The following is a 21,434-nucleotide window of genomic DNA, read 5'->3' as shown; positions in this document are numbered from 1 at the left end:
CTTTTCCTGCTCCCCACTCGGTGGGGGGTTAGTGGGGAGCCGTCCTCAGAGAGGCTGTGTCTCCCCAACCACCCGATGCCTTTAAAGCCCTGGCATCCCACGTGTGGAGTCCGTTTGCGGAGCGCGGGGACGCCACGGCCGGAAGTCCACGGGTGGGGTGAGGCGCACGAGGCGGTGCTCGGAGCGGGATCAGGTGTTTTGAGCCACCAGACCTGGAGTCAAGTGCGCAGTCAGGCCCGGCCGAGCCCCAACTTGCGGGCTCCAGCTGCGTGCTCCCGGGGCTCGGCACCGCCCCCCGCGCCTCCCACGCGCGGACTCCAGGCACGGCTCGTCGGGCCCCCGGGGCCCACGCGGCGGGCGGAGCGAACTGGGGCCTTTGTGTTCAAACAGCCCAATGGGCGGTGGCAGTGAGCGGTGACGCGGGCGGGGCCCGGCCAATGGGCGGCGGCCTGTCAGCGTTGATTGGCAGACGCACACATACACACTCGGCCACGCGCGCGCCGGCCGGCCCCACTCGCGCAGCGCGGTTCTGCGCGGGTCTCATTGTCTGCTGCGCCCTCCGGCCCGCCGCCCTCGTCCCGCGCCGCGCGCCCCGGGTCCCCGCGCCTAGCGCCACTCGCAGGATTCGGACGCGGGAAGGGGGCGCGCCCAGGCGGCGCAGCGGGCCTCGGACGCCCCCGGCCCCGCACGGAGCAGCCGCGGCAGCAGGTAGGTAACAGCCGGCGGTAGGCCTCTGGCGGGCGGACGTGCGGGGCAAGGGTGGTAGACGGGGTAGGCCGGCCTTTCCCGCCTCCCCGCGGGCCCCGGCCGGACTCCGGGGTCACCGTCGGGCCGCCCCAGCCAGGGCCGAGCTGCCCAGGCCTGGTTCTTCCTCTCCCGGCCAAGCCGGGCCAGGCTCCAGCCCCGCCTGGCTCACGCCCCTGGGCCGGTCGGGAAGGGCCAGCGCCGTGCCGGGGCCAGCCGCCCTGACTCATCTCCGCAGCCCGCCCCCCGTCCCCGGGGCCGGCCGCCCACTGGTCAGCCCGGAGGGCGGATGTCTCCAGGCGGGACTTCCCCGGGGCGGAACCTCCCCGAGAGGAGGGGAGCGAGAACCGGGCTACCTCAAACCGGCCCAGGGCAGTGCCTGTGTTTTCGTGCCAGGCAGGCAGTTTCCAGGGACAGGCAGTTCTCTGCCCTCTGCCTGTCAGACTCCGGGAATAGGAGGGAGGCCCATTTTGTTCAGTTCTTAAAAAAAGAAACCAAACAAATAGGAGGCGGGAGTGTGACTTAGTGCAGAGCCGCAGGGAAGGCGCGTGGTTAGTTTAAAAAAAAAAAAAAAAAAAAAAAATCTCTGCAGGTTCAGCCCGTGGGGAAAATGAAGGGAGAAGGGAGTTAGCCCCTGGAGCGTTTTACAGGTCCCACGAGGGAAAGTAGTGTGAAAACGTCCCGTGGAAGTCGCCGGAGATCTGAGTTTGCAGATTAGGTGGACACTGCCATAGAAGTTTGCTGAGGGGGGTGTGGGGAAAGGTGGAGTTGAGAAAAGGGATGTGGTTCAGCACAGAAGTGGGGAGGGATGTTTTGTTTGAGGGTTTCTTAACTGTGTGTGTTGGTGAGGGTGGGGTCTATTCAGATCCGCAAAAGATTCGAGCTGCTAGAGATTCATTTCTTGTTTTGTTTTGGAAGATTCAGGCCCTGACCTTTCTCATTTTCTGAAACCGGACTCAGTTGCAAACTATTTTTTTTAATACTAGGACTACAGCAAAGACTAAGAAGCCTGGGGGGGGGGGCGGGGTGGAGGAGGGTGCTGACTGCTGATGCTTTCAGCCCCCCCACCTCCCCACGCCCCCCCCTCCCCACCTCACCCCTCCGTCTGAATATTTATATTCTTGCCAACAGCAGCTTGAGTTGGCAGAAACGTTGCTTTGTTTCTGCCCCCACCACCCCCCCCCCCCCCCCGCCCCGGGTGAAGGCTTTGTCCACTTCAGCAGCTGGGGGTTGAGGAAGAGGAGTCTATATGAGCATCTGGAGCTTTTAGGTGGGGAGGGCAGTAGTGGGGGTGGCATTACCTTATAAGGAGAGGAATACAGAAAAGGAGCCAGGCCAGCTTCCTGCTTTGGCTACTGCCGATTGGTCCCTTTACTAACACTGGCTAAAAACCAGGGGGGGGATGCCAGGTGGGCATCCTACCTGGGCAGACGCCAGTCAGACCGAGACGTGAGGCTGCTTGTTTTTCAGAAGAGGACTTCTGAATTGTCCGGCTGGACTAACCAGACCTTCTGGTTTCCATAGGCTGGAGTTGGGAAACACTAGAGCCTATACCCACTGCACAACCTAGGGAACTAATAGTATAAGGAATATGAGAAGTGATAATAAGTCACAAGTACCAGGGACTCTTGTGGGGGCCTAAGTGTAACAAAGACTTTGTAGCATGGGCAGGCAAAGGCACCACATTGAGACTCCTTACACGGGAAATCTGAGATTTTGAATTTGGGTTTCTACATCTGAAAGGCTGATTAATCCCCCCCCCCCACCGGGTTGTCAAACACCGCCTTTTGCCACGACTCTTCACCTTGGCTTTGAGTCCTCGGTATCCGTTCCAGAGCCTTGATTTCCCACGGCACGTGGTGACTTCTTCCCTCCGGCAGGGATTGACTGTGATCCCACACGGCCGCTCCACCTCCCTGTTTTGTTAGTTTGTTGACAAATATTTGTCGTGTGACAACCCGTTCTGTGCATATTCAGGGCCGTCAAAGACTCTGGTTGGGGACACACGTTTCCTAAAGCAACTTGAAAACGTTATGGTAGAGGGGGAAAGAGCCAGGCTGTGCCACCTGTCCGATCTGAACTCAAACCCTGCCTCTGTCATGTACAGGCTAGGGGACTGTGAGCAAGGTCACCGGTCGTCTCAGGGTCCCAGGTGCCTCCCTTGCACAGTGGCGGTAATGGTACCTCCCATGTTCATAAGGATCAGAAATGAGGGCGAAAGAAGCCGGGCACCCAGGAGGCATTAACAAAGTATTCCGTCATCACAATTATCATCATACAGGATGCCCTGATGTTGCACTACAATGATCACTGAGGGGCTACGGTATGCGGACACCTTCAGGATGTAGGTGGGGCTCACCCCAGAAAGGTCTTCTCCGGTCAGCGTTGGATTGGGACCCTGAGTCAACGAGTCTAGCCACAAGGAAAAGAAAGTGTGTCCCCTCTAAGAGAAACAGCTGGAAGGCGGGCGCACCCAGCTCCAGGGGGAGGGCACCGTAGTGGGATGGCCCGACTAGAGACTCTGTGTGGGCAGTAACGATCAAAGGCATTCAGTTAGCGTCTGTTGCGTGCCTCTCACGTTCCACCTGCTCTGCTACTTGCTAAAGGCTGCAGAAGGTCCGGTTCTGCCTCTCAGGCAGCTCCGTGTCAAACCGAAAGCCAGAAGAGCGTGGGGAAAGCACCGTGAGAGAGGCCACCTGGGCACTAAGTGAGCCCGAGGCAGGGCCGCCTGGCGGCAGGGTGGGTGGTGCCGGGAGATGCTCTGTACACGCCCCCTTGTCCCCAGCTCTGGGGCTGTCTGTGTTGAATGTGCAGGGGGTAGGCTGTTCGCCGGGAGGAGCTGAAACACCTGCCCCCGCCAGGCCTCACTGGTCTTCCTTTCTGTCCCAAGACTCTCTTCAGGGAGAGAGGCCCCATCCTACCTCGTCATGTCTCGCCGAAGCCAGCGCCTCACGCGCTACTCCCAGGGCGATGATGATGGCGGCAGCAGCAGTGGAGGGAGTTCGGTGATGGGGAGCCAGAGCACCCTGTTTAAAGACAGCCCTCTCAGGTAGGGGACTGCCGTCTCACCCCCGCCCCCCGCCCTGCCCCGGCCACCCACGGATAGCGCTGACCTGCTGAGCAGAGGGCTTGGGCAGGTCGCTGCACAGCCTTGTCCTGTCGCCACCTGCCTGGGCAGAGATCAGGTGCCCGTATCCAGCCGAGGGGGAGCATTCGCACCTTTGAGGATGCGAGGCCCCAGCCCTGCTGTCTCTTCTCCCCCTATTGTAAGCCAGGCTGCTGCCCTCTCGGTCAGAGAACAGGAAGTGGGGAGAGGCAGCTTCGAGAATAAGCCAGGCCAGAAACCCCGCCAGTGCGGGCTGGGTTCACAGGAGCCCTCTCTGCTCTGGACGGATGTGCCCGTCTGACCATCCTCCCCAGACCCAGGAGTACCTTCTGCAGGGCTTCAGCGGGGCCCGCAGAGGCAGCCCAGGAGAGGTCCCGGTCCGAGGAGCATGGCAAATGAGCTACAGCAGGCGCCAGCCTCATCCTGCCCCGCTTGCAGATCTGAGGCCCAGATAACCGCTCACGAGGCTTTGGCTAGCCCTGGGAGGCCAGGTCGAGTTGGTCTGGGATTTCAGTGGGTGGTTGAAATTGCTACTCCCTTACAAGCATGGCGGCGGTGGGGGGGAGGTTTACAAAAAACTTTGGCTTTGAAGTTAGAGACCTGGATTTGAATCCTGCCTTCATCACTCACTGCTGGTGGGATCTGGAGATAATGGGGGGCAGCGACTGCACCTGTGGTTAGCGCAGTCGGCAGCTGGGAGCTGTCAGTTGCCTGGCAACAAGGCTGACCCACTCACCAGAGGCGGGCAGAGCGGCTCCCCTTCCTGTTCCCGGCTGGGCTCACCTGCCTGCTCCCCTCCTCTCCCCTCCCGGCTCCCCTCCCACAGGACCTTGAAGAGGAAGTCCGCCAACATGAAGCGCCTCTCCCCAGCGCCGCAGCTGGGCCCCTCCTCCGACACGCACACGTCCTACTACAGCGAGTCGGTGGTCAGGGAGTCCTACTTTGGCAGCCCCCGGGCCGCCTCCCTTGCCAGGAGCTCCATCCTCGACGACCAGCTGCATAGCGACCCCTACTGGGGTGAGTGTCTGAAACCTGCCTCCCAGAGGCTTTGCTTCCTCTGGAAATTTAAGGTCCAAACTCTCCCCCCTCCTCCCCCCCCAGTGGTTTCCTAATCCCCGCCGGGCCAGAGGAAGGGCTCCCCGTCCTCAGAAGCCCTCAGAAGAGGGGCCACAGGCCACTTCAGACAACGAGGTGGCCACGATGCTGCTCCAGGCCCAGAGACCCCCCCCCCCCCCCCCCCCCATGGACCTGGGGAGCTCAGGAGGAAGCTCAAGGCAGCTCCACCTGTCCGTCAGAAACGCTCCTCAAGGTGTCTCCACGAGGCCCTCCGGGATAGCCTCCTGCCCCAGGAAAACCCCGAGTTCTTCCCTCCTCAGGTGAGGATCTGCGGGTGAGGAGGAGGAGAGGCACGGGCGGCACCGAAAGCAGCAAACTCAACGGGCTCTCTGAGAACAAGGGCTCCGAGGACTTCCTGGGGTCCTCCTCAGGTTACTCTTCAGAGGATGACTATGCAGGTGGGTGACGCCTCAGGGATACGCTCCAGCAGGTTCTGGGGCTGCTGGGGGAGGTGACGGGAAGCCCGGGGAAGGTGCCCCCCTGCCAGCCTGAGAGAGCGTGGTATCTGGCAGGCCCCTGCGCAGACCAGCTGGGCACCCCCTGGTCATGCCACCGTGGCACCCTGAACCCAGGCCTGGGGCGGCCCCTGACATACTGTGACTGCCCTGTCCCCGTCAGTCGGAGCAGCCTATGGTCGACTCCGTTGTGTCTGCCTTAACGGGGCGCTTCACACGTAGGAGCTGCTTGACCCCTTTGGTCTAGCTCGGAACGACGGATCGAAGGATTGCTGGTGAGGAGAGGGGTGCAGACAGTAAGCTCAAGGGAAATAAAATGTCAGAAACCTCCCGTTGCGTTCCTTTGACAGACCTTTACTGACCCGCTAGGTGCCAGGCCTGGGTGACGCTCTGGGGATGCGAAGGAGAATGATACGTGGTCTCGGCTCACAGTCTAAAGGAGAAGATAAATAATAGGCAGTCTCCCTGTCTCTGGGCTCTTAAAAGGGAGGACGGACTGAGCCGTGGCCTCTCTGTCCCCGCAGGATACTCGGAGACTGACCACCGTGGTTCGGGTTCACGGTTAAGGAACGCAGCCTCTTGGGCAGCCTCTTTTTTCTGGATGGTGGTCACTTCTCCAGGTGGGTGCTGGCTACTCTGTGCACGGCTATTTCCATTCTCTACAGCAGTCCCTTCTTCCCCTTCTCCCTGTGGTTGGGCATCCCACCGAGAGACCATAGGACGAGCAGGGAGAGCTCGTCCTAGAATAAGCCACTGGAAACCAGGAGCCAACACTCTAACGCTCCCACTCGGAAGGGCAGGAGCAGCTGTGGAGCAGGATGGAGAGTGTTGGCAGAGTAGGCAGGTGGGATTCGAGGACAGGTGCACCGGCAGGTCAGCATCGGGGGTAGCGGCAGGGAGGGCTGCAGGTGGAGACAGTAATGCTCTGAAACCACAAGCTGCAGGCCGCTGGCTGAGGGCGACACTCAGGCCTTGACGGTCCCTCTTCCAGGCCGGCTGTTTGGACTCCTCTACTGGTGGGTTGGCACCACCTGGTATCGCCTGACAACAGCTGCCTCCCTCCTCGATGTCTTCGTTTTAACCAGGTGAGCGAGACTCCCACCTTGACAATGACTCAGAAAGCCCTGGGACAGAAGGGACCGATAAGGCTTCTAAACCTGTATATGTCCTTTCTGTGAAGGTTTCTTTTTCTCGAGTTTACGTGTAGTTTTAATCAGTGAGCAAGGAGTAGACTATCCAGAGCCCCTCTCTGACTGACAGATAATGGGATCGAGTCAGGTGTTGCCTTCCAAACCAGTAGCCTTTCAGGGAGAATTCTGAAATGATGGGTTCCTGTTATTTGGCTACTTCCTGCTAGATGCCAGCCCCCATCCAGCCGCGTCTGAGTCTGACAGCCTGGTCTTACTCTGGCTGGTCAGGTTTCAGGCTCTGGCCCAACAAGTGGTGTTTCCGAGGAAAGTTCAGCTTTCCTCCTGGCCCTGGGGCAGTCTAGAACCCGGTGTTCTCTGCTGGGTGTTCAGAAGCCAGGGATAGGTGCTGCGTGATGCTGTGGGTTGATTTTCTAAGTCCCTGACCCAGCAGAGCCGGGAAAGAAGACTGAGCCAAGAGGTCAAGGTCCTCTGGACGTAATCCTGGCTGGATGATTGGCTGAGGATTATGCTGAGAAGAGGGCCAAGGGTGGATCCGTGTCACCAAAAGAAGGTTCCATATTTTTCTACAAGAAACTATTGTTGGGGCACCTGGGCGGCTCAGTCGATTAAGCAGCCAGCTTCAGCTCAGGTCATGATCTCACGGTCCATGAGTTCGAGCCCCGCGTCGGGCTCTGTGCTGACAGCTCAGAGCTTGGAGCCTGCTTCCGATTCTGTGTCTCCCTCTCTCTCTGCCCCTACCCAGCTCATACTTTGTCTCTCAAAAAAATGAATAAATGTTAAAAAAAAATTTTTTTAAGGAAAATATTGTTTAAGGAGTTCTGTATTTTTTTCTAGAACTGCTTGCTTAGAGGACTTGTACATATGAAAATTTCAGGTTTTACAAAGACCCCGGTTTTTTTTAATCACATCAATAAAATTCAGAGTCAGCATTGTCCCCATTATTCCAAGACTTGCAGGCAAAGCTCTAAAAGTCTCCAGTCCAACCCTGGCAAGATGAGATGCTCCAGGGCATCCCCCTCCCAACTCTAGTTTGGCACTCAGGGAAAGCCTCTGCAGACTCCCAGCAGGGATATAGAGCCCTGGATGCTCTCTTGACACCTCTTCCTCCCCTGCTGTCCCCTCCTGTGGCCCAGGCGCTTCTCATCCGTGAAGACATTCCTGTGGTTCCTCTTGCTGCTGCTGCTTCTGACCGGCCTGACCTATGGTAAGCTTGCCCGGTGTTGCAGGGCAGGGGTAGAACGAGCATGCCAGGCCGAAATGGAGCTGGTGAGCCAGAGGGGCAGGGCAGTGTGGGTGGGGGGGCTGGCGCTGAGCGGACACGCAAAAACCAGAGGGATGGTGATCGCCTACAGGCAACGGAAGAGGCAGGATGAGTGGAGTCAGACTGAGCCTGGACAGCTCAGTCCCAAGCTCTCGGCCACTCCTGTCTGGCCCTCCTGGCTCCTCTTGGACCTGTGTGGCATTTGCAGGGTGTCCAGTGGGTGAGAAGGGATATGCCCCAATCCGCTGATCTTGTGTTCTGTTTGGGTGGCCGCACTTGACTGCCTGGCATGTCAATAGAGCATCCTTGGGGCCTTCTGAGTCAGAACGTGCCCTAGTACAGGAGTATTGGGGTAAAAAGCAGGGATCTTGCCAGGGATCTTGTTGTTAGTAGTCATTTTCCCGGCATTCCAAATCAGGGTGTAGTCTGAGTGAGTGAATTCTTGTTACGACATCAAGTTCAATCTTTAAGATCGAAACAATAAAGTTGTAAAGAGAAGTCTGCCTTTTTATACTAAGATATTTCATTAAAAAATTTTTTTTTGTTTATTTGAGATAGAAAGCATGAGTTGGGGAGGGGCAGAGAGGAGGGGGTAGGGGAAGAGAATCCCAAGTAGTCTCTGCACTGTCAGCACAGAGCCTCACAAGATGCTTGGTGGTGTTCCATTCTCTATCTTAGGACTTTGACGTGTTCTACATAGTTGTAATCATTATTTATATATATCGTGTTCGGCTTCTAATCTGACAGTGTTGCGGTCTCACGATTCCACGTGAGTTGCCTCCATGGCCCCCAGGCTCCATTTTAATTATTGTCCCAATTTATAGTTAACTTATAAAGACCACGCTTTACCTTTTTTTAGAGCTGGTTTTATAGGTTTAGCATCTACTCAACTAGTATTTATTTTATTTAACAGCCAGGTAGAAAATTTTTCCAAGTGTTGACTTCCTTTTTGTTTGCTGTTACGAGAACAGCTTGTTCACGTCCAGTGGAAACTGGGCATCGCCCTTGAAGTAATAATGACCCTTTACGATCATATAGTGCTTTGTTCAGGAGTTCCTCTGTTAACTTGAGCTTCACCGTGGCCTCCTAGGGTTGATGGGGCCGATGTGTGTGGAGGGCCTGAAAGGCCGGCGGAGTGGGCTGCTCAGGGAGTGCATTAAGTGAGGTGTGTCCAGAGGGTCTGATGGAAAGCCTGGTGGGCGTGTGCTTCCGGTTGTACCTGCTCACGGCCAATGATTGAGTGGCAAGTGTGGTCTCCCTGGGATGGAGACCCACTGGCTGATACGGCTCGCCAGGTGCCCTCATCCACCACCCCACACGCATAAGCTCAGGAGTAAACACATCACACGCAGATGGCCCCTGAAGCAAGATGCGGGCGTCTTTGTGGCTGCAGCCTTGTGTTGTCTTGGGTCAGAAGCACCTTCTCTTAGCAGGTGTCTCCTGTTTCAGGGATTCTCAACCATGGCAGCTCATTAGAGTTATCTGGGGAGCTTTTAAGACTCACCTATAGAGGGATACTCCAGACCGGTGAATTCATTTTCTAGAGAGTGGGGCCAGATATTGGGTATTTTTAAGCTTCCTGGTGATCTTCTTTTATGTTTATTTTTGAGAGAGAGAGAGAGTGAGACCCTAGACAGAGCACGAGATGGGGGAGGGCAGAGAGAGAGAGGGAGACACAGAATCTGAAGCAGGCTCCAGGCTCCGAGCTGTCAGCACAGAGCCTGATGCGGGGCTCAAACCTATGAACCACGAGATTGTGACCTGAGCTGAAGTCAGATGCTTAAGTGACTGAGCCACTCAGGCGCCCAAAGAGCTTCCTGGGTGATCTTGCCGGACAGTCTTGACTGAGAGCCACCATCAGGTCCTCTGGTTGTACCTCTGGATCATCCCTAGCTTTATTAGAGCTATGTTCTCTGAGTTTTGCCATTTACAGAAAGATGGGGATTCCTGAGGAGTGAGAGAAAGCACATACTCTGGGACCGTCAGGTGGAAGTTGCTGCCTCAGAGAATGATGGGAACCTCCATCCCTCGTACCGCCTTCCAGCAGCAGCCCAGCTCGCAGAATGGGACAGGCTGCTAATAACCCATGTTGATTAGGCCGCCGTCTTCAGCAGCGTGTGCCTTCTGGCTTATGGCCACAGGCCTGGATAACCCCCTCTCTTCTGTGTACAGGTGCCTGGTATTTCTACCCCTATGGGCTGCAGACCTTCCACCCTGCGATGGTTTCCTGGTGGGCGGCGAAGGGCGGCAGCAGGCAGCATGACGTGTGGGAGTCCAGAGACTTCCAGGTGAGTAGCTTAGGGTCACGGGTCCTCACCTTGCCTCTATTTGCAGTTGATTTCTCTGCCCTTATAGCTTCCGTAGGCGGTGTCCTAGCTGGTAGACTGCCTTGTCCCCTGTCTCTGCTGTTTGGGGTACAGGCACTGGGAGAGTGGTTTGTGCTTAAATAGGACTCCAAATTGTCCCAAATCAGTTGCCATCTTAAGCACACACAAAAACAAAACAAAACAAAAACGGAAGGAAAGGGAATCAGACAAATCGTTTCAGCTACTTTGTTCCTTCTCTATAGTTTCATAAATATTCCCTCAGCATCTTCTAAGAGTAAGGCGATGGGCTGGTCAGTTACCGATTACCACAAACAGATCACCCCTAAAATCAGTGCCTTAAAGCTGCAAGCATTCGACTGGCTCACGAGCCCGTGGGTGCCCTGGGTGGCTCTTCTGGTCTAAGCAGGGACGGGCTGCTGGGTCAGCAGGGGCAGGCTGGGTGCCACACGTGCTTTTCTCGTCCAGCAGGCGAGCCCCGCCTCGTTCTCTTAGCAGACGACCGTGGTGCCACAAGAGCAAAATCAGGCCTCAATTCAAAACTAGCACACTGTCCCTTCCTCCACGTTCCAGGCCGAAGTAAATCTCAAAGCCAGTCTAGACTCAAAAAAGCGGGGAATAGGGGCGCCTGGGTGGCTCAGTCGGTTGAGCGTCCGACTTTGGCTCAGGTCACGATCTCACGGTTCTTGAGTTCGAGACCCGCGTTGGGATCTGTGCTGACAGCTCGGATCCTGGAGCCTGCTTCGGATTCTGTGTCTCCTTCTCTCTCTGCCCCTCCCTCACTCATGCTGTGTCTCTCAAAAATAAATAAAAACATTAAAAAAGGGGGCGGGGTAGACACCACCTCTTGATATAGCACATGCGAGGCCACACTGCAGAGGGTACAAGTACAGGGAGGACGGGAGGACAAGAGCCTTGTCTGCACTCTGCCCGAGGCTGCCCAGGCTGTGTCCTCAAGGAGCCTGCAGTGTGGCGTGGGAGGTGACAGGGCACACATAACCAGAATGTGTGCATACATGTCACGAAGTCACCAGTGAAAAGTTTTTCATTCTTTTTCCCCTGATGACATCTGAATTTTGCTTGTATCTTGCCGAATTTAACTGGGGAGCACATTTTTAACCATTTATTTTGGCGAATATTACCTTCCCGACTGCCGTGTTATCACATCATGACCTATTCTGGCATTATAACTTTCCCTTTTGGAATCGTTAGTAAGGATGTTAAGTGCAGTTCAATTTCAGGACTCCCTTTTCTGTGAGAAGGAGGAGGTAAAGAACGAACACACCTTTGTTGTACTTGCTTACGTTTGCATAAAGACACTAATAAAAATAGTTGCCTGGTGTGGGAGCCGGTGGTGGGTGAGGGCCCCAGGTGGATGGGACACAGGTTAGGAGAGGACTTGTCACTCTTTGCTCTTTCAGTCCTGCAGATGTACTGCCTATGTTACAACATTTAAAGATCAGAAGCAACTTCTGCCCTCAGGAGGCGGCCCCGGTCTTTAATTGACAGTTGAGAGACTATAATTTCTCTTGGGAAAGATTTTTGTTTTCAAGCCAACAAGGTTTTCAAAATTCATGGCATGCTATCAGGTGCCACCGTCCAGTCCAAAGGACTTAGTCTACCTACTCTGTGGGCCATCCAGTTAGAAGAAAGAGAGCCTCTTCAAATTGTTTCGTCTTTTAGCCATAGCTTTTTTTTTTTTTTTTAATTTATTAAATTTTTTTTTTCAACGTTTTTTATTTATTTTTGGGACAGAGAGAGACAGAGCATGAACGGGGGAGGGGCAGAGAGAGAGGGAGACACAGAATCAGAAACAGGCTCCAGGCTCCGAGCCATCAGCCCAGAGCCTGACGCGGGGCTCGAACTCACGGACCGCGAGATCGTGACCTGGCTGAAGTCGGACGCTTAACCGACTGCGCCACCCAGGCGCCCCTTTTTTTTTAATTTAATGTTTGTTTTGAGAGAGAGAGAGAGTGTGAGCAGGGGAGGGGCCGAGAGAGGGAGACACAGAATCCGAAGCAGGCTCCAGGCTCTGGGCTCCGAGCTGTCAGCACAGAGCCCCACGTGGGGCTCGAACTCACAGCTGCGAGATCATGACCCGAGCCGAAGTCAGACGTTCAACTGACTGAGCCACCCAGGCGCCCCTACCCATAGTTCTCTTGAACGAAGTGGGCGGCTGAACCTGTCGGCCGCTCGCTTTCCTGCATACGCACACATGTAGGAGAGGGAAGGGGGCTGGCTCCGGCCCGGGAGGCCACCCTGCCCCCTGCCGCTCCTCTGGTCCTCTTCTTGGACCTGTTCCTCCATTTGGACCCTCTTTGGAGAGGGCGCTGTGTCCCCTCCCGCCTGGCCTGCGCACCCGTCCTTAGGACCTTGTGCTGCACTGTGTCACCACGTGTCCGCATACTCGCGGTACCCCTTTGCCCTGCTGGGGTACTCACCTCGCTGAGCACGGATGGTCCTCAGGGCCAGTGTGAGTTCACATTTGGGTGTTCCTGGGATTCCCTTCCCTTTCTCTCCAGGAAGCACTGTTGTCCTAGGCCCCTCACCTCTACGGCTTTTCCCTCCCACCCCCTAGCAGGCTGAGCAGCGCATCTTGTCCCGGGTACACTCTCTGGAGCGGCGCCTAGAAGCTCTCGCTGCCGAATTTTCCTCCAACTGGCAGAAGGAGGCTGTGCGGCTGGAGCGTCTGGAGCTGCGGCAAGGGGCCGCTGGTGGGGGAGGCCACGTAGGCCTGAGCCACGAGGACACCCTGGCGCTTCTAGAAGGGCTGGTGAGCCGCCGCGAGGCTGCCCTGAAGGAGGACTTCCGTAGGGACACCGCCGCTCGGATCCAGGTCTCTGAGCGTGAGCAGAGTGGCGTGTGGGTGACACCGTGGGTGTGTGGGGTGGAGGGGCGAGGCCCTGCACACCCTGACATGAGAGGGACAGCCGTGTCACTTGGCAGTCACTCACCTTCTCTAAGCCTTCGTTCCTTCCTCTAAAATGGAGACCCTCAGGTTTCCCCGTGCACTCCCAACCCCGACTGTGGAAACAGGAGACCACAGAGTGCCTGGCACAGTAGGGGCGCAGCAGAGATCAAGGGGGTCTTGCGTGTTTGAGAAGCACTTGTGACACAAAGGCCAGGAGCCGAAGTTTGCAGGCGGACGGGCCTGGTTCAGTCTCCAGTTCTGCCACTTACTGGTTGTAAGTTCCCTCTGCACGTAACTCAGTAAAATCCTCAAGACGCTCTCCTATGTCTGACAGGAAGAGCTGGTCACCCTGAGAGCAGAACATCAACAAGACTCGGAAGACCTCTTCAAGAAAATCGTCCAGGCCTCCCAGGTTGGTGGACTCGGGCGCCTGGGGCCTCCCCAGTGGGGCCCTGATCTATAGTTCAACATCTGCTCTTGGGCTGAGGCAGCTTGGTTCTCCCAAAGGGTGCTTAGACACTAGATGAGGCGGGGGTGTCATCTCCTGACTTCTGCTGGGGCTGAACCCACGTGCACAGGAATGCTTTGCAGGGATGCCCGGGGGTGTGTTTGAGGAAGGGTCGCTTTCAAGAGGCCTGTTGTGCTGGGTATAAGATGCTGAATGAATGAGGGAATGTATGCATGCCTAAGCATGCGGACGGGGCAAGCCTCTCATGAGGACCTAGGCCAGGAGGTGGTTAATGTTTGCTGGAGCAGTCAGGAGAGCCTGGGGCAGGGCTCTGCTGGAACAGAGACTCCAGACAGAATAGATCCTGCTCTGGGAGACTGACTGCTCTGAGCCTGGCATATGTTGTATTTCTGCCTTCTTCCTGCTTACAGGAGTCTGAGGCTCGACTCCAGGAGCTGAAGTCCGAGTGGCAAAGGTAATGGGCACTGCCATCCGGCCTGGGTCTGCTCTACCCCCGACCCCTCCACCCCACACCCTGGCAGGCCTGGGGAGCAGAGCCCCGGAGCAGAGTTCTGATTGTGTTCTGAACGGAGAGGGGATGGCTGAAAACTAGCTCAGGAACATCTGAAGGGCAAGAACGGTTGGGTGGGGGAGGGGCACCACAAGAGAACTGGGATTTGTGGGTTCACTTGTAGACCCGCTACCTTTTCTGTACACACGCATGCAGGCTGCCTTCCGTGCCCCAGACATCCACCCGTGTGGAGGATGGAGAGGCCGAGGCAGAGTGAATTATGGCTCTGGTCTTAGGAAGGGAACAGGATAAGAATTCGCTCGTTGGGATCGGCAAGCCAATTCGAAGGCACTGGGGCTGTGTTCTACAGCCAGGGTCCCTAGGTGGAGGCCTTGCATTCGTGTGCAGGTGCTGGGCACTCACTTCTGTCGGGAGCCAACTAGGGGATCCCCTTGTGTTCCGCGGCGTGGCCTCACACCTCACCAGAGATCCAAGGCTTACTCTTTTCTCCTCTCCTTGGGAGTAGGATGACCCAAGAGTCCTTCCGAGAGAACTCCATGAAGGAGCTGGGGCGACTGGAGGGCCAGCTGGCAGGCTTGCGGCAGGAGCTGGCGGCCCTGAGCCTGAAGCAGAGCTCGGTGGCAGACCAAGTGGGCCTCTTGCCCCAGCAGCTGCAGGCGGTGAGGGATGACGTAAGTTGGAACCATCCAAGTCCCCTGCCGAACACCGTGTCCTCTGAGAGTGTCTGTCCTACGAGTCTTACGAGTCTGTATGGCAAAGAGCCTTTTGCCCTGGTGGCCTGCTAGTCCCCTGAGTCTGGACTTGGCCCAGATGTTGGCTTTCGTAGGCAGTTCTTCCTGTTTTGTTATCAGTAACACGGAGAGTTGGTCGTAACGCTTTCCTTCAGGTGGACTAGCGGGGTGTGCTTGGCCCTTCCCTTCCCGGCTTGTGTTCTCTTCCCGCCCCCTCCACTCCAGCCAGGAGCTGCCACAGCGGCACTGTCCCCGTGAGCCTCTCAGAGACCTTCCTTCTGTCGCCAGGTGGAGTCCCGGTTCCCTGCCTGGATCAGTCAGTTCCTTCTGCGCGGCGGGGGGACCCGCAACGGGCTCCTTCAGCAGGAAGACATGCAAGTTCAGCTGCGGGAGCTGGAGGGCAGGATCCTCGCCCACGTGGCCGAGATGCGGGGCGAGTCGGCGAGGGAGGCCGCCGCCAGCCTGGGGCTGACGCTGCAGAGGGAAGGCGTGATCGGGGTGACAGAGGAGGTGAGGACCGTGGGGCCCCGGGGACAACCCCCACCCTCACCCCCTCGTCCAGCGCCCTCCTCCCTGGGAGTCCTAGACCGCGCAGTCGCGCACTGCCAGCTTCCCGGTACGTCCCAAGACCACGTGCGGGAGGCTCCGGTGCTTGCTTTGGGGCTGGTGGGGCCGAGGGGGGCGCATCTAGGTTAAGTGGCACGTGTGGCTGGACACCAGTGTGTGGTGCAGCACAGGAGGGGGCCAGTCCGGGGGTCCCTCGCCCCCAGCAGTGGGGGCCCAAGGGTGGCCGGGTCTGCTGCTCGTGGCAGCTGCCTCGGATGCCTGTTCTAGCAGGTGCAGCGCATTGTAAACCAGGCCCTGAAGCGCTACAGTGAGGACCGCATCGGGATGGTGGACTACGCCCTGGAATCAGGAGGTGTGTGTGTGCGCTCCCCCCACTTTGCAGAGCCTGGTCCCGTGCTGGCCGCCCCCCCCCCCCCCCCCGGCTTCTGCCGGGCAGCCGTGGTGCTAGGCGGGCAGGGCTCGAGATGGGCAGGAATCACAGCAAAGGCAGGCGAAGAAACTTGGAGAAGTCCAGATGAACGGAATACCATCCTTGGCCAGGGAAACTGATGCTCGCTCACAGCTGTAGTTGGGGTGAGGTTGAAGACGGCCTGGGGCATCTGCCCTCCCGCCTTGAGAGAGGACATGGCAGTAGGGGTCCCCTCTCAGTTCCCTGGGCCGGTGAGCAGCACAGGTGTCGGCGTCTCCCTCCCTCCCCTGCTGGGGTCCAGCTTTAGGTGCCCACGCTGCCTGTCTTTCCTGTCTCAGGGGCTAGTGTTATCAGCACCCGGTGTTCTGAGACCTATGAGACCAAGACGGCCCTCCTCAGTCTCTTCGGCATCCCCCTGTGGTACCATTCCCAGTCGCCCCGAGTCATTCTCCAGGTAGGTACCCGTGAGGGCAGCAGCAGGGGCCCCGAGCAGGTCGCCTGCATAGCTGGGTGACTCCCGTCCTGAGCCAGCAAAAGCCGTGCTCAGGGTGGGCCGTCTTTGTCACCCGCCCCGTGCCGATGGGACTTCCTTTCCTCCTCCTCCCCCCAGCCAGATGTGCACCCGGGCAACTGCTGGGCCTTCCAGGGGCCCCAGGGCTTTGCTGTGGTTCGCCTTTCTGCCCGCATCCGCCCCACTGCTGTCACCTTAGAGCACGTCCCCAAGTCCTTGTCCCCCAACAGCACCATCTCCAGTGCCCCCAAGGACTTTGCCATCTTTGTGAGTATTCTACCTTTGGGGGGGTCAGAGGGGCTACGGGACCCTGTGGGTCTTTACCAAGGATAGAGCCAGGACCATTATTTGGGAGGAAGGGGGCAGACCTGGAAGGGACAGCCCCAGCCTGGGAAATGGTAGCTTAGGCTGCGCTGGAAGAACCCACGTCCAGTGCTCAGGCCCCTGGAGTCCTACCAAGGCTGGCGCTGATCTGCTCGGGGGCGGGGGACCCAGTGTGGGAACAGGAAGGGAGAGCATTCTTCCCCGGGTGACTGGGGCACTCGTCTAAGAGCAAGATCTTCCCTCCATCCTTTGTTCTCTTTTCAGGGATTTGATGAAGATGCGCAGCAAGAGGGGACACTTCTTGGCCAGTTCACCTACGACCAGGATGGGGAGCCCATTCAGACCTTTTACTTTCAGGTATGGGACTCCGCCGTGCCAGCGGAATGGTATATTCAGCTTCCTATCCGTTCGGCAGATGGTTTCCAAGCACTTACTCCGTGTCAGGCACCGCGGGCTCAGGTCAAGAATAGGCACAGCCCCTGCCTCCCCACAGTTCGAGGCAGGGAACAGGGACAGCTGTCCAAGTGGCACAGGAGAGGCACCACATAGACATCCACACGGAGGGGCCCATCCCGGACGGGGAGCCGGGGGCAGTTGTCAGAGGGTGCTCCTCCTAGGCCTCAGGCAGTGCCGCACGGCTAGGGCTCTGAGGGAGACTTCTGGCCTCGATCTGAACGGGCATCAGTCTCCCAGGGCCTTGTTAGAAATGCAGATTGCCAGTCTCCACCCCAGGAGATAGGCTCCCAGATCCCGGCAGCCCCAAGAAATCAATGTTCTGACGGCCCAGATGAATGCTGTGCCGGGAGCTTGAGAGCTACACTAGGGGTGAAGAATTGGGTGAGGTGGCAAAGGGACAGTGGTGGGAAGGGAGGCCGGAGAGGGGCAGGCCTGGCTACCAGGCCAAAGAGTTCTGGCCCCCGGGGCTGGGGTGGGCACTGCCACGTTTTAGGCAGAGAAGTGACAAGACTGTGCGCTGTAGTCAGATCATGTGACCGTGTGAACGGTGCATCCAGGGGACGAGACCGGTCAGGAAGTGGCTGCGGAGAGTGTCAGGAGTGAGGATGGAGAGGAGGTAGATACACAGTCGCAAGTGTCAGACTGGACAGAAGTGGAGAAGGGGGAGGGGAGGACTGTCCCAGGTGCCAAGAGGCAGGCTACTGCAGGAGTGGGTCTGGCCACCAGGTCTGAGGCACCTGTGGGCCAGTCCCGTGCAGCCACCAGGGGACCAAAGACTGAGCCATGGGAGTGCCTGGCACGTCCGGGGGCTGTGTGCTGACCGAGCCTTTAGGAGACAGTAGAGGAAAAGCGGCTGTGCGGAAGGCCAGAGGACGAGAAGGGAACGGGAAAGCGCTGTGTCTGTTGGCGTCGAACTGGGGGCCATTTGCTCCGAAAGCTCAAAAATCGTGGCTTTTGGAGCAAAGAGGACAGAGGCCTGCTAAGAACTTGAGGAAGAAAACTCTGCCTAATTCAGAGTAAAAGGATTCTTTTCCACCGTCAACACATATCAGATCCTCCGTGACAGTGATTGTGTCCCTTGACCATGATAAAGAGCTCCTGTGCATCTGTCTGGAATGAATCTGGCTGGTCCTCAGCTACAAGGCCATTTTTATGTGGCCGTGGGTCATGGCCCCTAGAGGACCTCTGAAGCCCCTGGGACTCCTCGGCCCACAAGCTGGAAACTCTGCTCCATGATCTGAAGACAGGAGCTTTGCAGTCCAGTTCGCTGTGGAGGCCTATGGGAGGGGTGGGGGAGGGGGGCATCTGACCCTGGGGTGGCTGTCCCCCTCTCTGCCCTCCTGTCAGCGAGGTCTGAGGGCTTGGGACACTCTTAACACCTTCTTTCTCTACCCAGGACACTAAAATGGCCACATACCAGGTGGTGGAGCTTCGGATCTTGACTAACTGGGGCCACCCCGAGTACACCTGCATCTACCGCTTCCGGGTGCATGGGGAACCCACCCACTAGGCCTTCTCTGTGCTGCTGCCAGCCAGCTGGGAGGCCAGCCCCTCCCAGCACGTGCCCCCTTCTCTGGGAGTGGGAGAGCAGCACCCCTGCCCCTTCCCCACATGCTTGACCAGCGCACTGACTTCCAGGAGCAAGAACCTCTGGCCCGATGGAGACAAGAAAGAATATGCAGGGCTTTCCTAGCGCGGGGCAGCTCGAGGTAGACAGCAAGTTCCGGCGTCCCTTTTTGTGACCTCCTTGTGCCAGGCACTGGGTGTCTACTTCCCCCTCTTGGGAGGGTGTATATATGTAGCATATCATGGGGGATCATGAGGCAGGGGGAGAGGCAGTGAGTGGACATATGTCGTCCCAGCAAAGGTGGGTGAAACCTGTCTGCCCCTTACCCAGGATGGGGGGCTGGCACCCAAGGAGCTGCGGTTGGTAGGCGTGTGAATGAAGCAGGTGCCAAAGCCATGGGTGGGACAAGCAAGGGCCTGGGGCAGGTGAGCTGCCCCTATCACCAGGCAGAGAAGTGACGTCCTCTAGGAGGAAGGTGCTCACAGTGCAGGCTGGGGCTGAGCCCCAGGCAGGAAGCTGCTTGTACAGGGCAGCCGGGCTCTTCCAGAAATCTAGTGCCATCAACCTACGGAGCTTGACCCCCTAACGTCCCCCAAAGGCCTCTCTATACACTGTATGTGTTCTGGGTCAGAGTGGGCCACGGGGCTTCTCATACCCTTGAGGGTCGGGCTCCTATGAGCCTCTAAGGGAGGCTGCCTCTCTGGCTCTGAGGGGTCACAGGGGCAGCCGGTAGGATTCCCCCTCTGCTGGGGTTAGTGCTTTCTCTCTCCCCTGATGTTGGGACCGAGGCCCACTCTGCTCCCCATTCCTGCTAGGGCATGCCTGTGCCCCAGAGCAAGCTTGCCACATTCCCCCAAGGTGCAGGGAGCCCAGACCTGCCTTTTGAGGCCATAAGCAGCTGGGGTAAGCTTCAAAGGGTGGGGAGCAGCATACTCCCCAGATTCTCGGGATGGTCCAATGAGAATGATGGTGACATTCAGGGTGTCATGGTGGGAAGAGGCCTGTCTGCACTGTGGGCCTTGTCCCACCACCACCTGACTGTAAGGGGCTCAGCTACTCCCTTGAGACTCTCAGCTCTTGCTCAGATCGTTTCCTTTCTGGCTCGTTTTCTAGGGGGGGTGGGGTGCTGTCAGGGGTGTGGGCTGGGGGAAGAGAGGGCTTTGAGACCCAGCAGACTCTGCTGTATTATGTATATATTTTTCAAGGTCTGTTTTTTAACTGAAAAGCTTTGGGCTTGATTCCTAGCCCCGTTCTGTGGGGCACCGGGTGATTTCAGTTCCTTGTAACCTGGCTGCCAAGGGGGGCTGCGGTGCAGGCAGGTGCCGTAAGAACAGGGCTGAGCCCCAAATGGGCTCCAAGGGGATGGAGCTAGAAGGAAGGTGAGGCCTAAGGCCACCTGTGGGCCTTTGGCACTGGCCCCAGCTCAGCCCCCGCCCCCCCTCCCGCCCCCCCCCCAGACAACCAGGTTTCATTTTGCGCTCTCCTGTCACAAATGCTGCACTATTGGTTCTGAATTTTTTATCTCCAGATTCTAATTTATGCCTATGCAAAAAAAAAAAAAATAAATTATGCCCAGGATTAATAGAGTGTGTATTTTTTTTTTAATCTGAAGTCTGAGCCTAAACAATGCCCCAAAGACTCATTCCTGAACTTTAGAAACCAGACTTCTCGGGGCGCCTGGGTGGCACAGTCGGTTAAGCGTCCGACTTCAGCCAGGTCACGATCTCGCGGTCCGTGAGTTCGAGCCCCGCGTCAGGCTCTGGGCTGATGGCTCGGAGCCTGGAGCCTGTTTCCGATTCTGTGTCTCCCTCTCTCTCTGCCCCTCCCCCGCTCATGCTATGTCTCTCTCTGTCCCAAAAATAAATAAAAAACGTTGAAAAAAAAAATTAAAAAAAAAAAAAAAAGAAACCAGACTTCTCCACTAAAACCTAGCTGGAACGGGGCCTGAGGCAGGCCCTGCTCTGCGATTCTGGGCTCAGGGGCTGGCAGGAGAAAGAAGGGAGGTGGCTTTACTAGGCCTCACAGACACCCCAGTGTGAAGGGGCAGCTTTCCCCGCATCTCTCAGTGCCATCTGAGCAGAAGGCAGAAGAACTTACCTGCTTCACAACCAACCACGTCTGCCTTCAGTGCGGATCCTCCCCACGGGAACTAGGCATCTGCCCCTCGTACCTGTGCTGGGATGGAGCCCCTGCAGAGCCGCACCTACCAGCTCAGGGGAACAGGTCCTGGCCCTTCCTTGTAACTCTGTCCCCAGATCCAGTGCCTCCCGAGAAGCCACTTGAAGGGACAGGGGTGGGCCCCAACCACGCTTTCCAGTGTACCCGGTACCTGACCCAGGGCTGGTCCCCACTGCAGCTGAGAAAATAAAGGCAGGGACAAGTCAGTAGGGAGGGGCTGGGGATAAACCACAGGAGACAGTAGCAGGTGCAACGTAAATCCAGCCCTGAGGCTTCGGGCCAGTTAACCGCTCAGTCCTGTGCGCCAGGAAATGCCGGTCCTGGGGCTCACCCCCAGCGACCACGCGCTCCATTCCCCTTACTTCACTCAACACCTGCTCTGCATCTGGCGCCACTGCTCAACAAAGGGGATGTCCCCAAGCCGCACCAGTAAACGAGTGCCTGGGACTTGCCACGCACAGTCAGGGCTCCGTGCCTCTGCTTGTGTGCTTCCGGGCTGGGCGTGTGCCCTCTGCCCACCACCCACCTGCCCACGTCCAAGTCCTACTGTCTCCTCAGGGGCGCAGCTCTCACCCCGTTTTCCCCAAGGCACGCCCCGTGACCCCCAAGCTTGCATTTCCCTCTGCGCCGTGGCATATTCTGT

At 57.5% G+C, this 21,434-nt stretch overlaps 1 protein-coding gene across 4 annotated transcripts; it reads left to right on the top strand.

Annotated features, from left to right (window-relative positions):
* Nucleotides 1–518: 518 nt before the first annotated feature.
* SUN2 (Sad1 and UNC84 domain containing 2) lies at nt 519–20,222 on the top strand. 4 transcript variants are annotated; one of them, XM_049626350.1, is made up of 18 exons: nt 519–708; nt 3,635–3,793; nt 4,677–4,867; nt 5,227–5,364; nt 5,946–6,041; nt 6,413–6,506; nt 7,706–7,776; nt 10,006–10,121; nt 12,739–12,993; nt 13,403–13,480; nt 13,948–13,991; nt 14,554–14,719; nt 15,068–15,289; nt 15,617–15,698; nt 16,094–16,209; nt 16,366–16,533; nt 16,855–16,947; nt 18,443–20,222. In XM_049626350.1, exons 2-18 carry the CDS (start codon nt 3,672–3,674, stop codon nt 18,554–18,556), a joined length of 2,166 nt encoding a protein of 721 aa, XP_049482307.1. In that variant the 5' UTR covers nt 519–708; nt 3,635–3,671; the 3' UTR covers nt 18,557–20,222. The 4 variants fall into 4 exon arrangements, with proteins under 4 accessions (XP_049482307.1, XP_049482305.1, XP_049482306.1 ...); XM_049626348.1 differs by having other exon boundaries at nt 15,614–15,698; XM_049626349.1 differs by having other exon boundaries at nt 12,736–12,993.
* Nucleotides 20,223–21,434: the final 1,212 nt, after the last annotated feature.

Source organism: Panthera uncia, chromosome B4, assembly GCF_023721935.1.
Source record: "Panthera uncia isolate 11264 chromosome B4, Puncia_PCG_1.0, whole genome shotgun sequence".
NCBI lineage: Eukaryota > Metazoa > Chordata > Mammalia > Carnivora > Felidae > Panthera > Panthera uncia.
The sequence above is the reverse complement of the archived record's forward strand: the minus strand, read 5'-3'. Positions and strand labels throughout refer to the sequence as shown.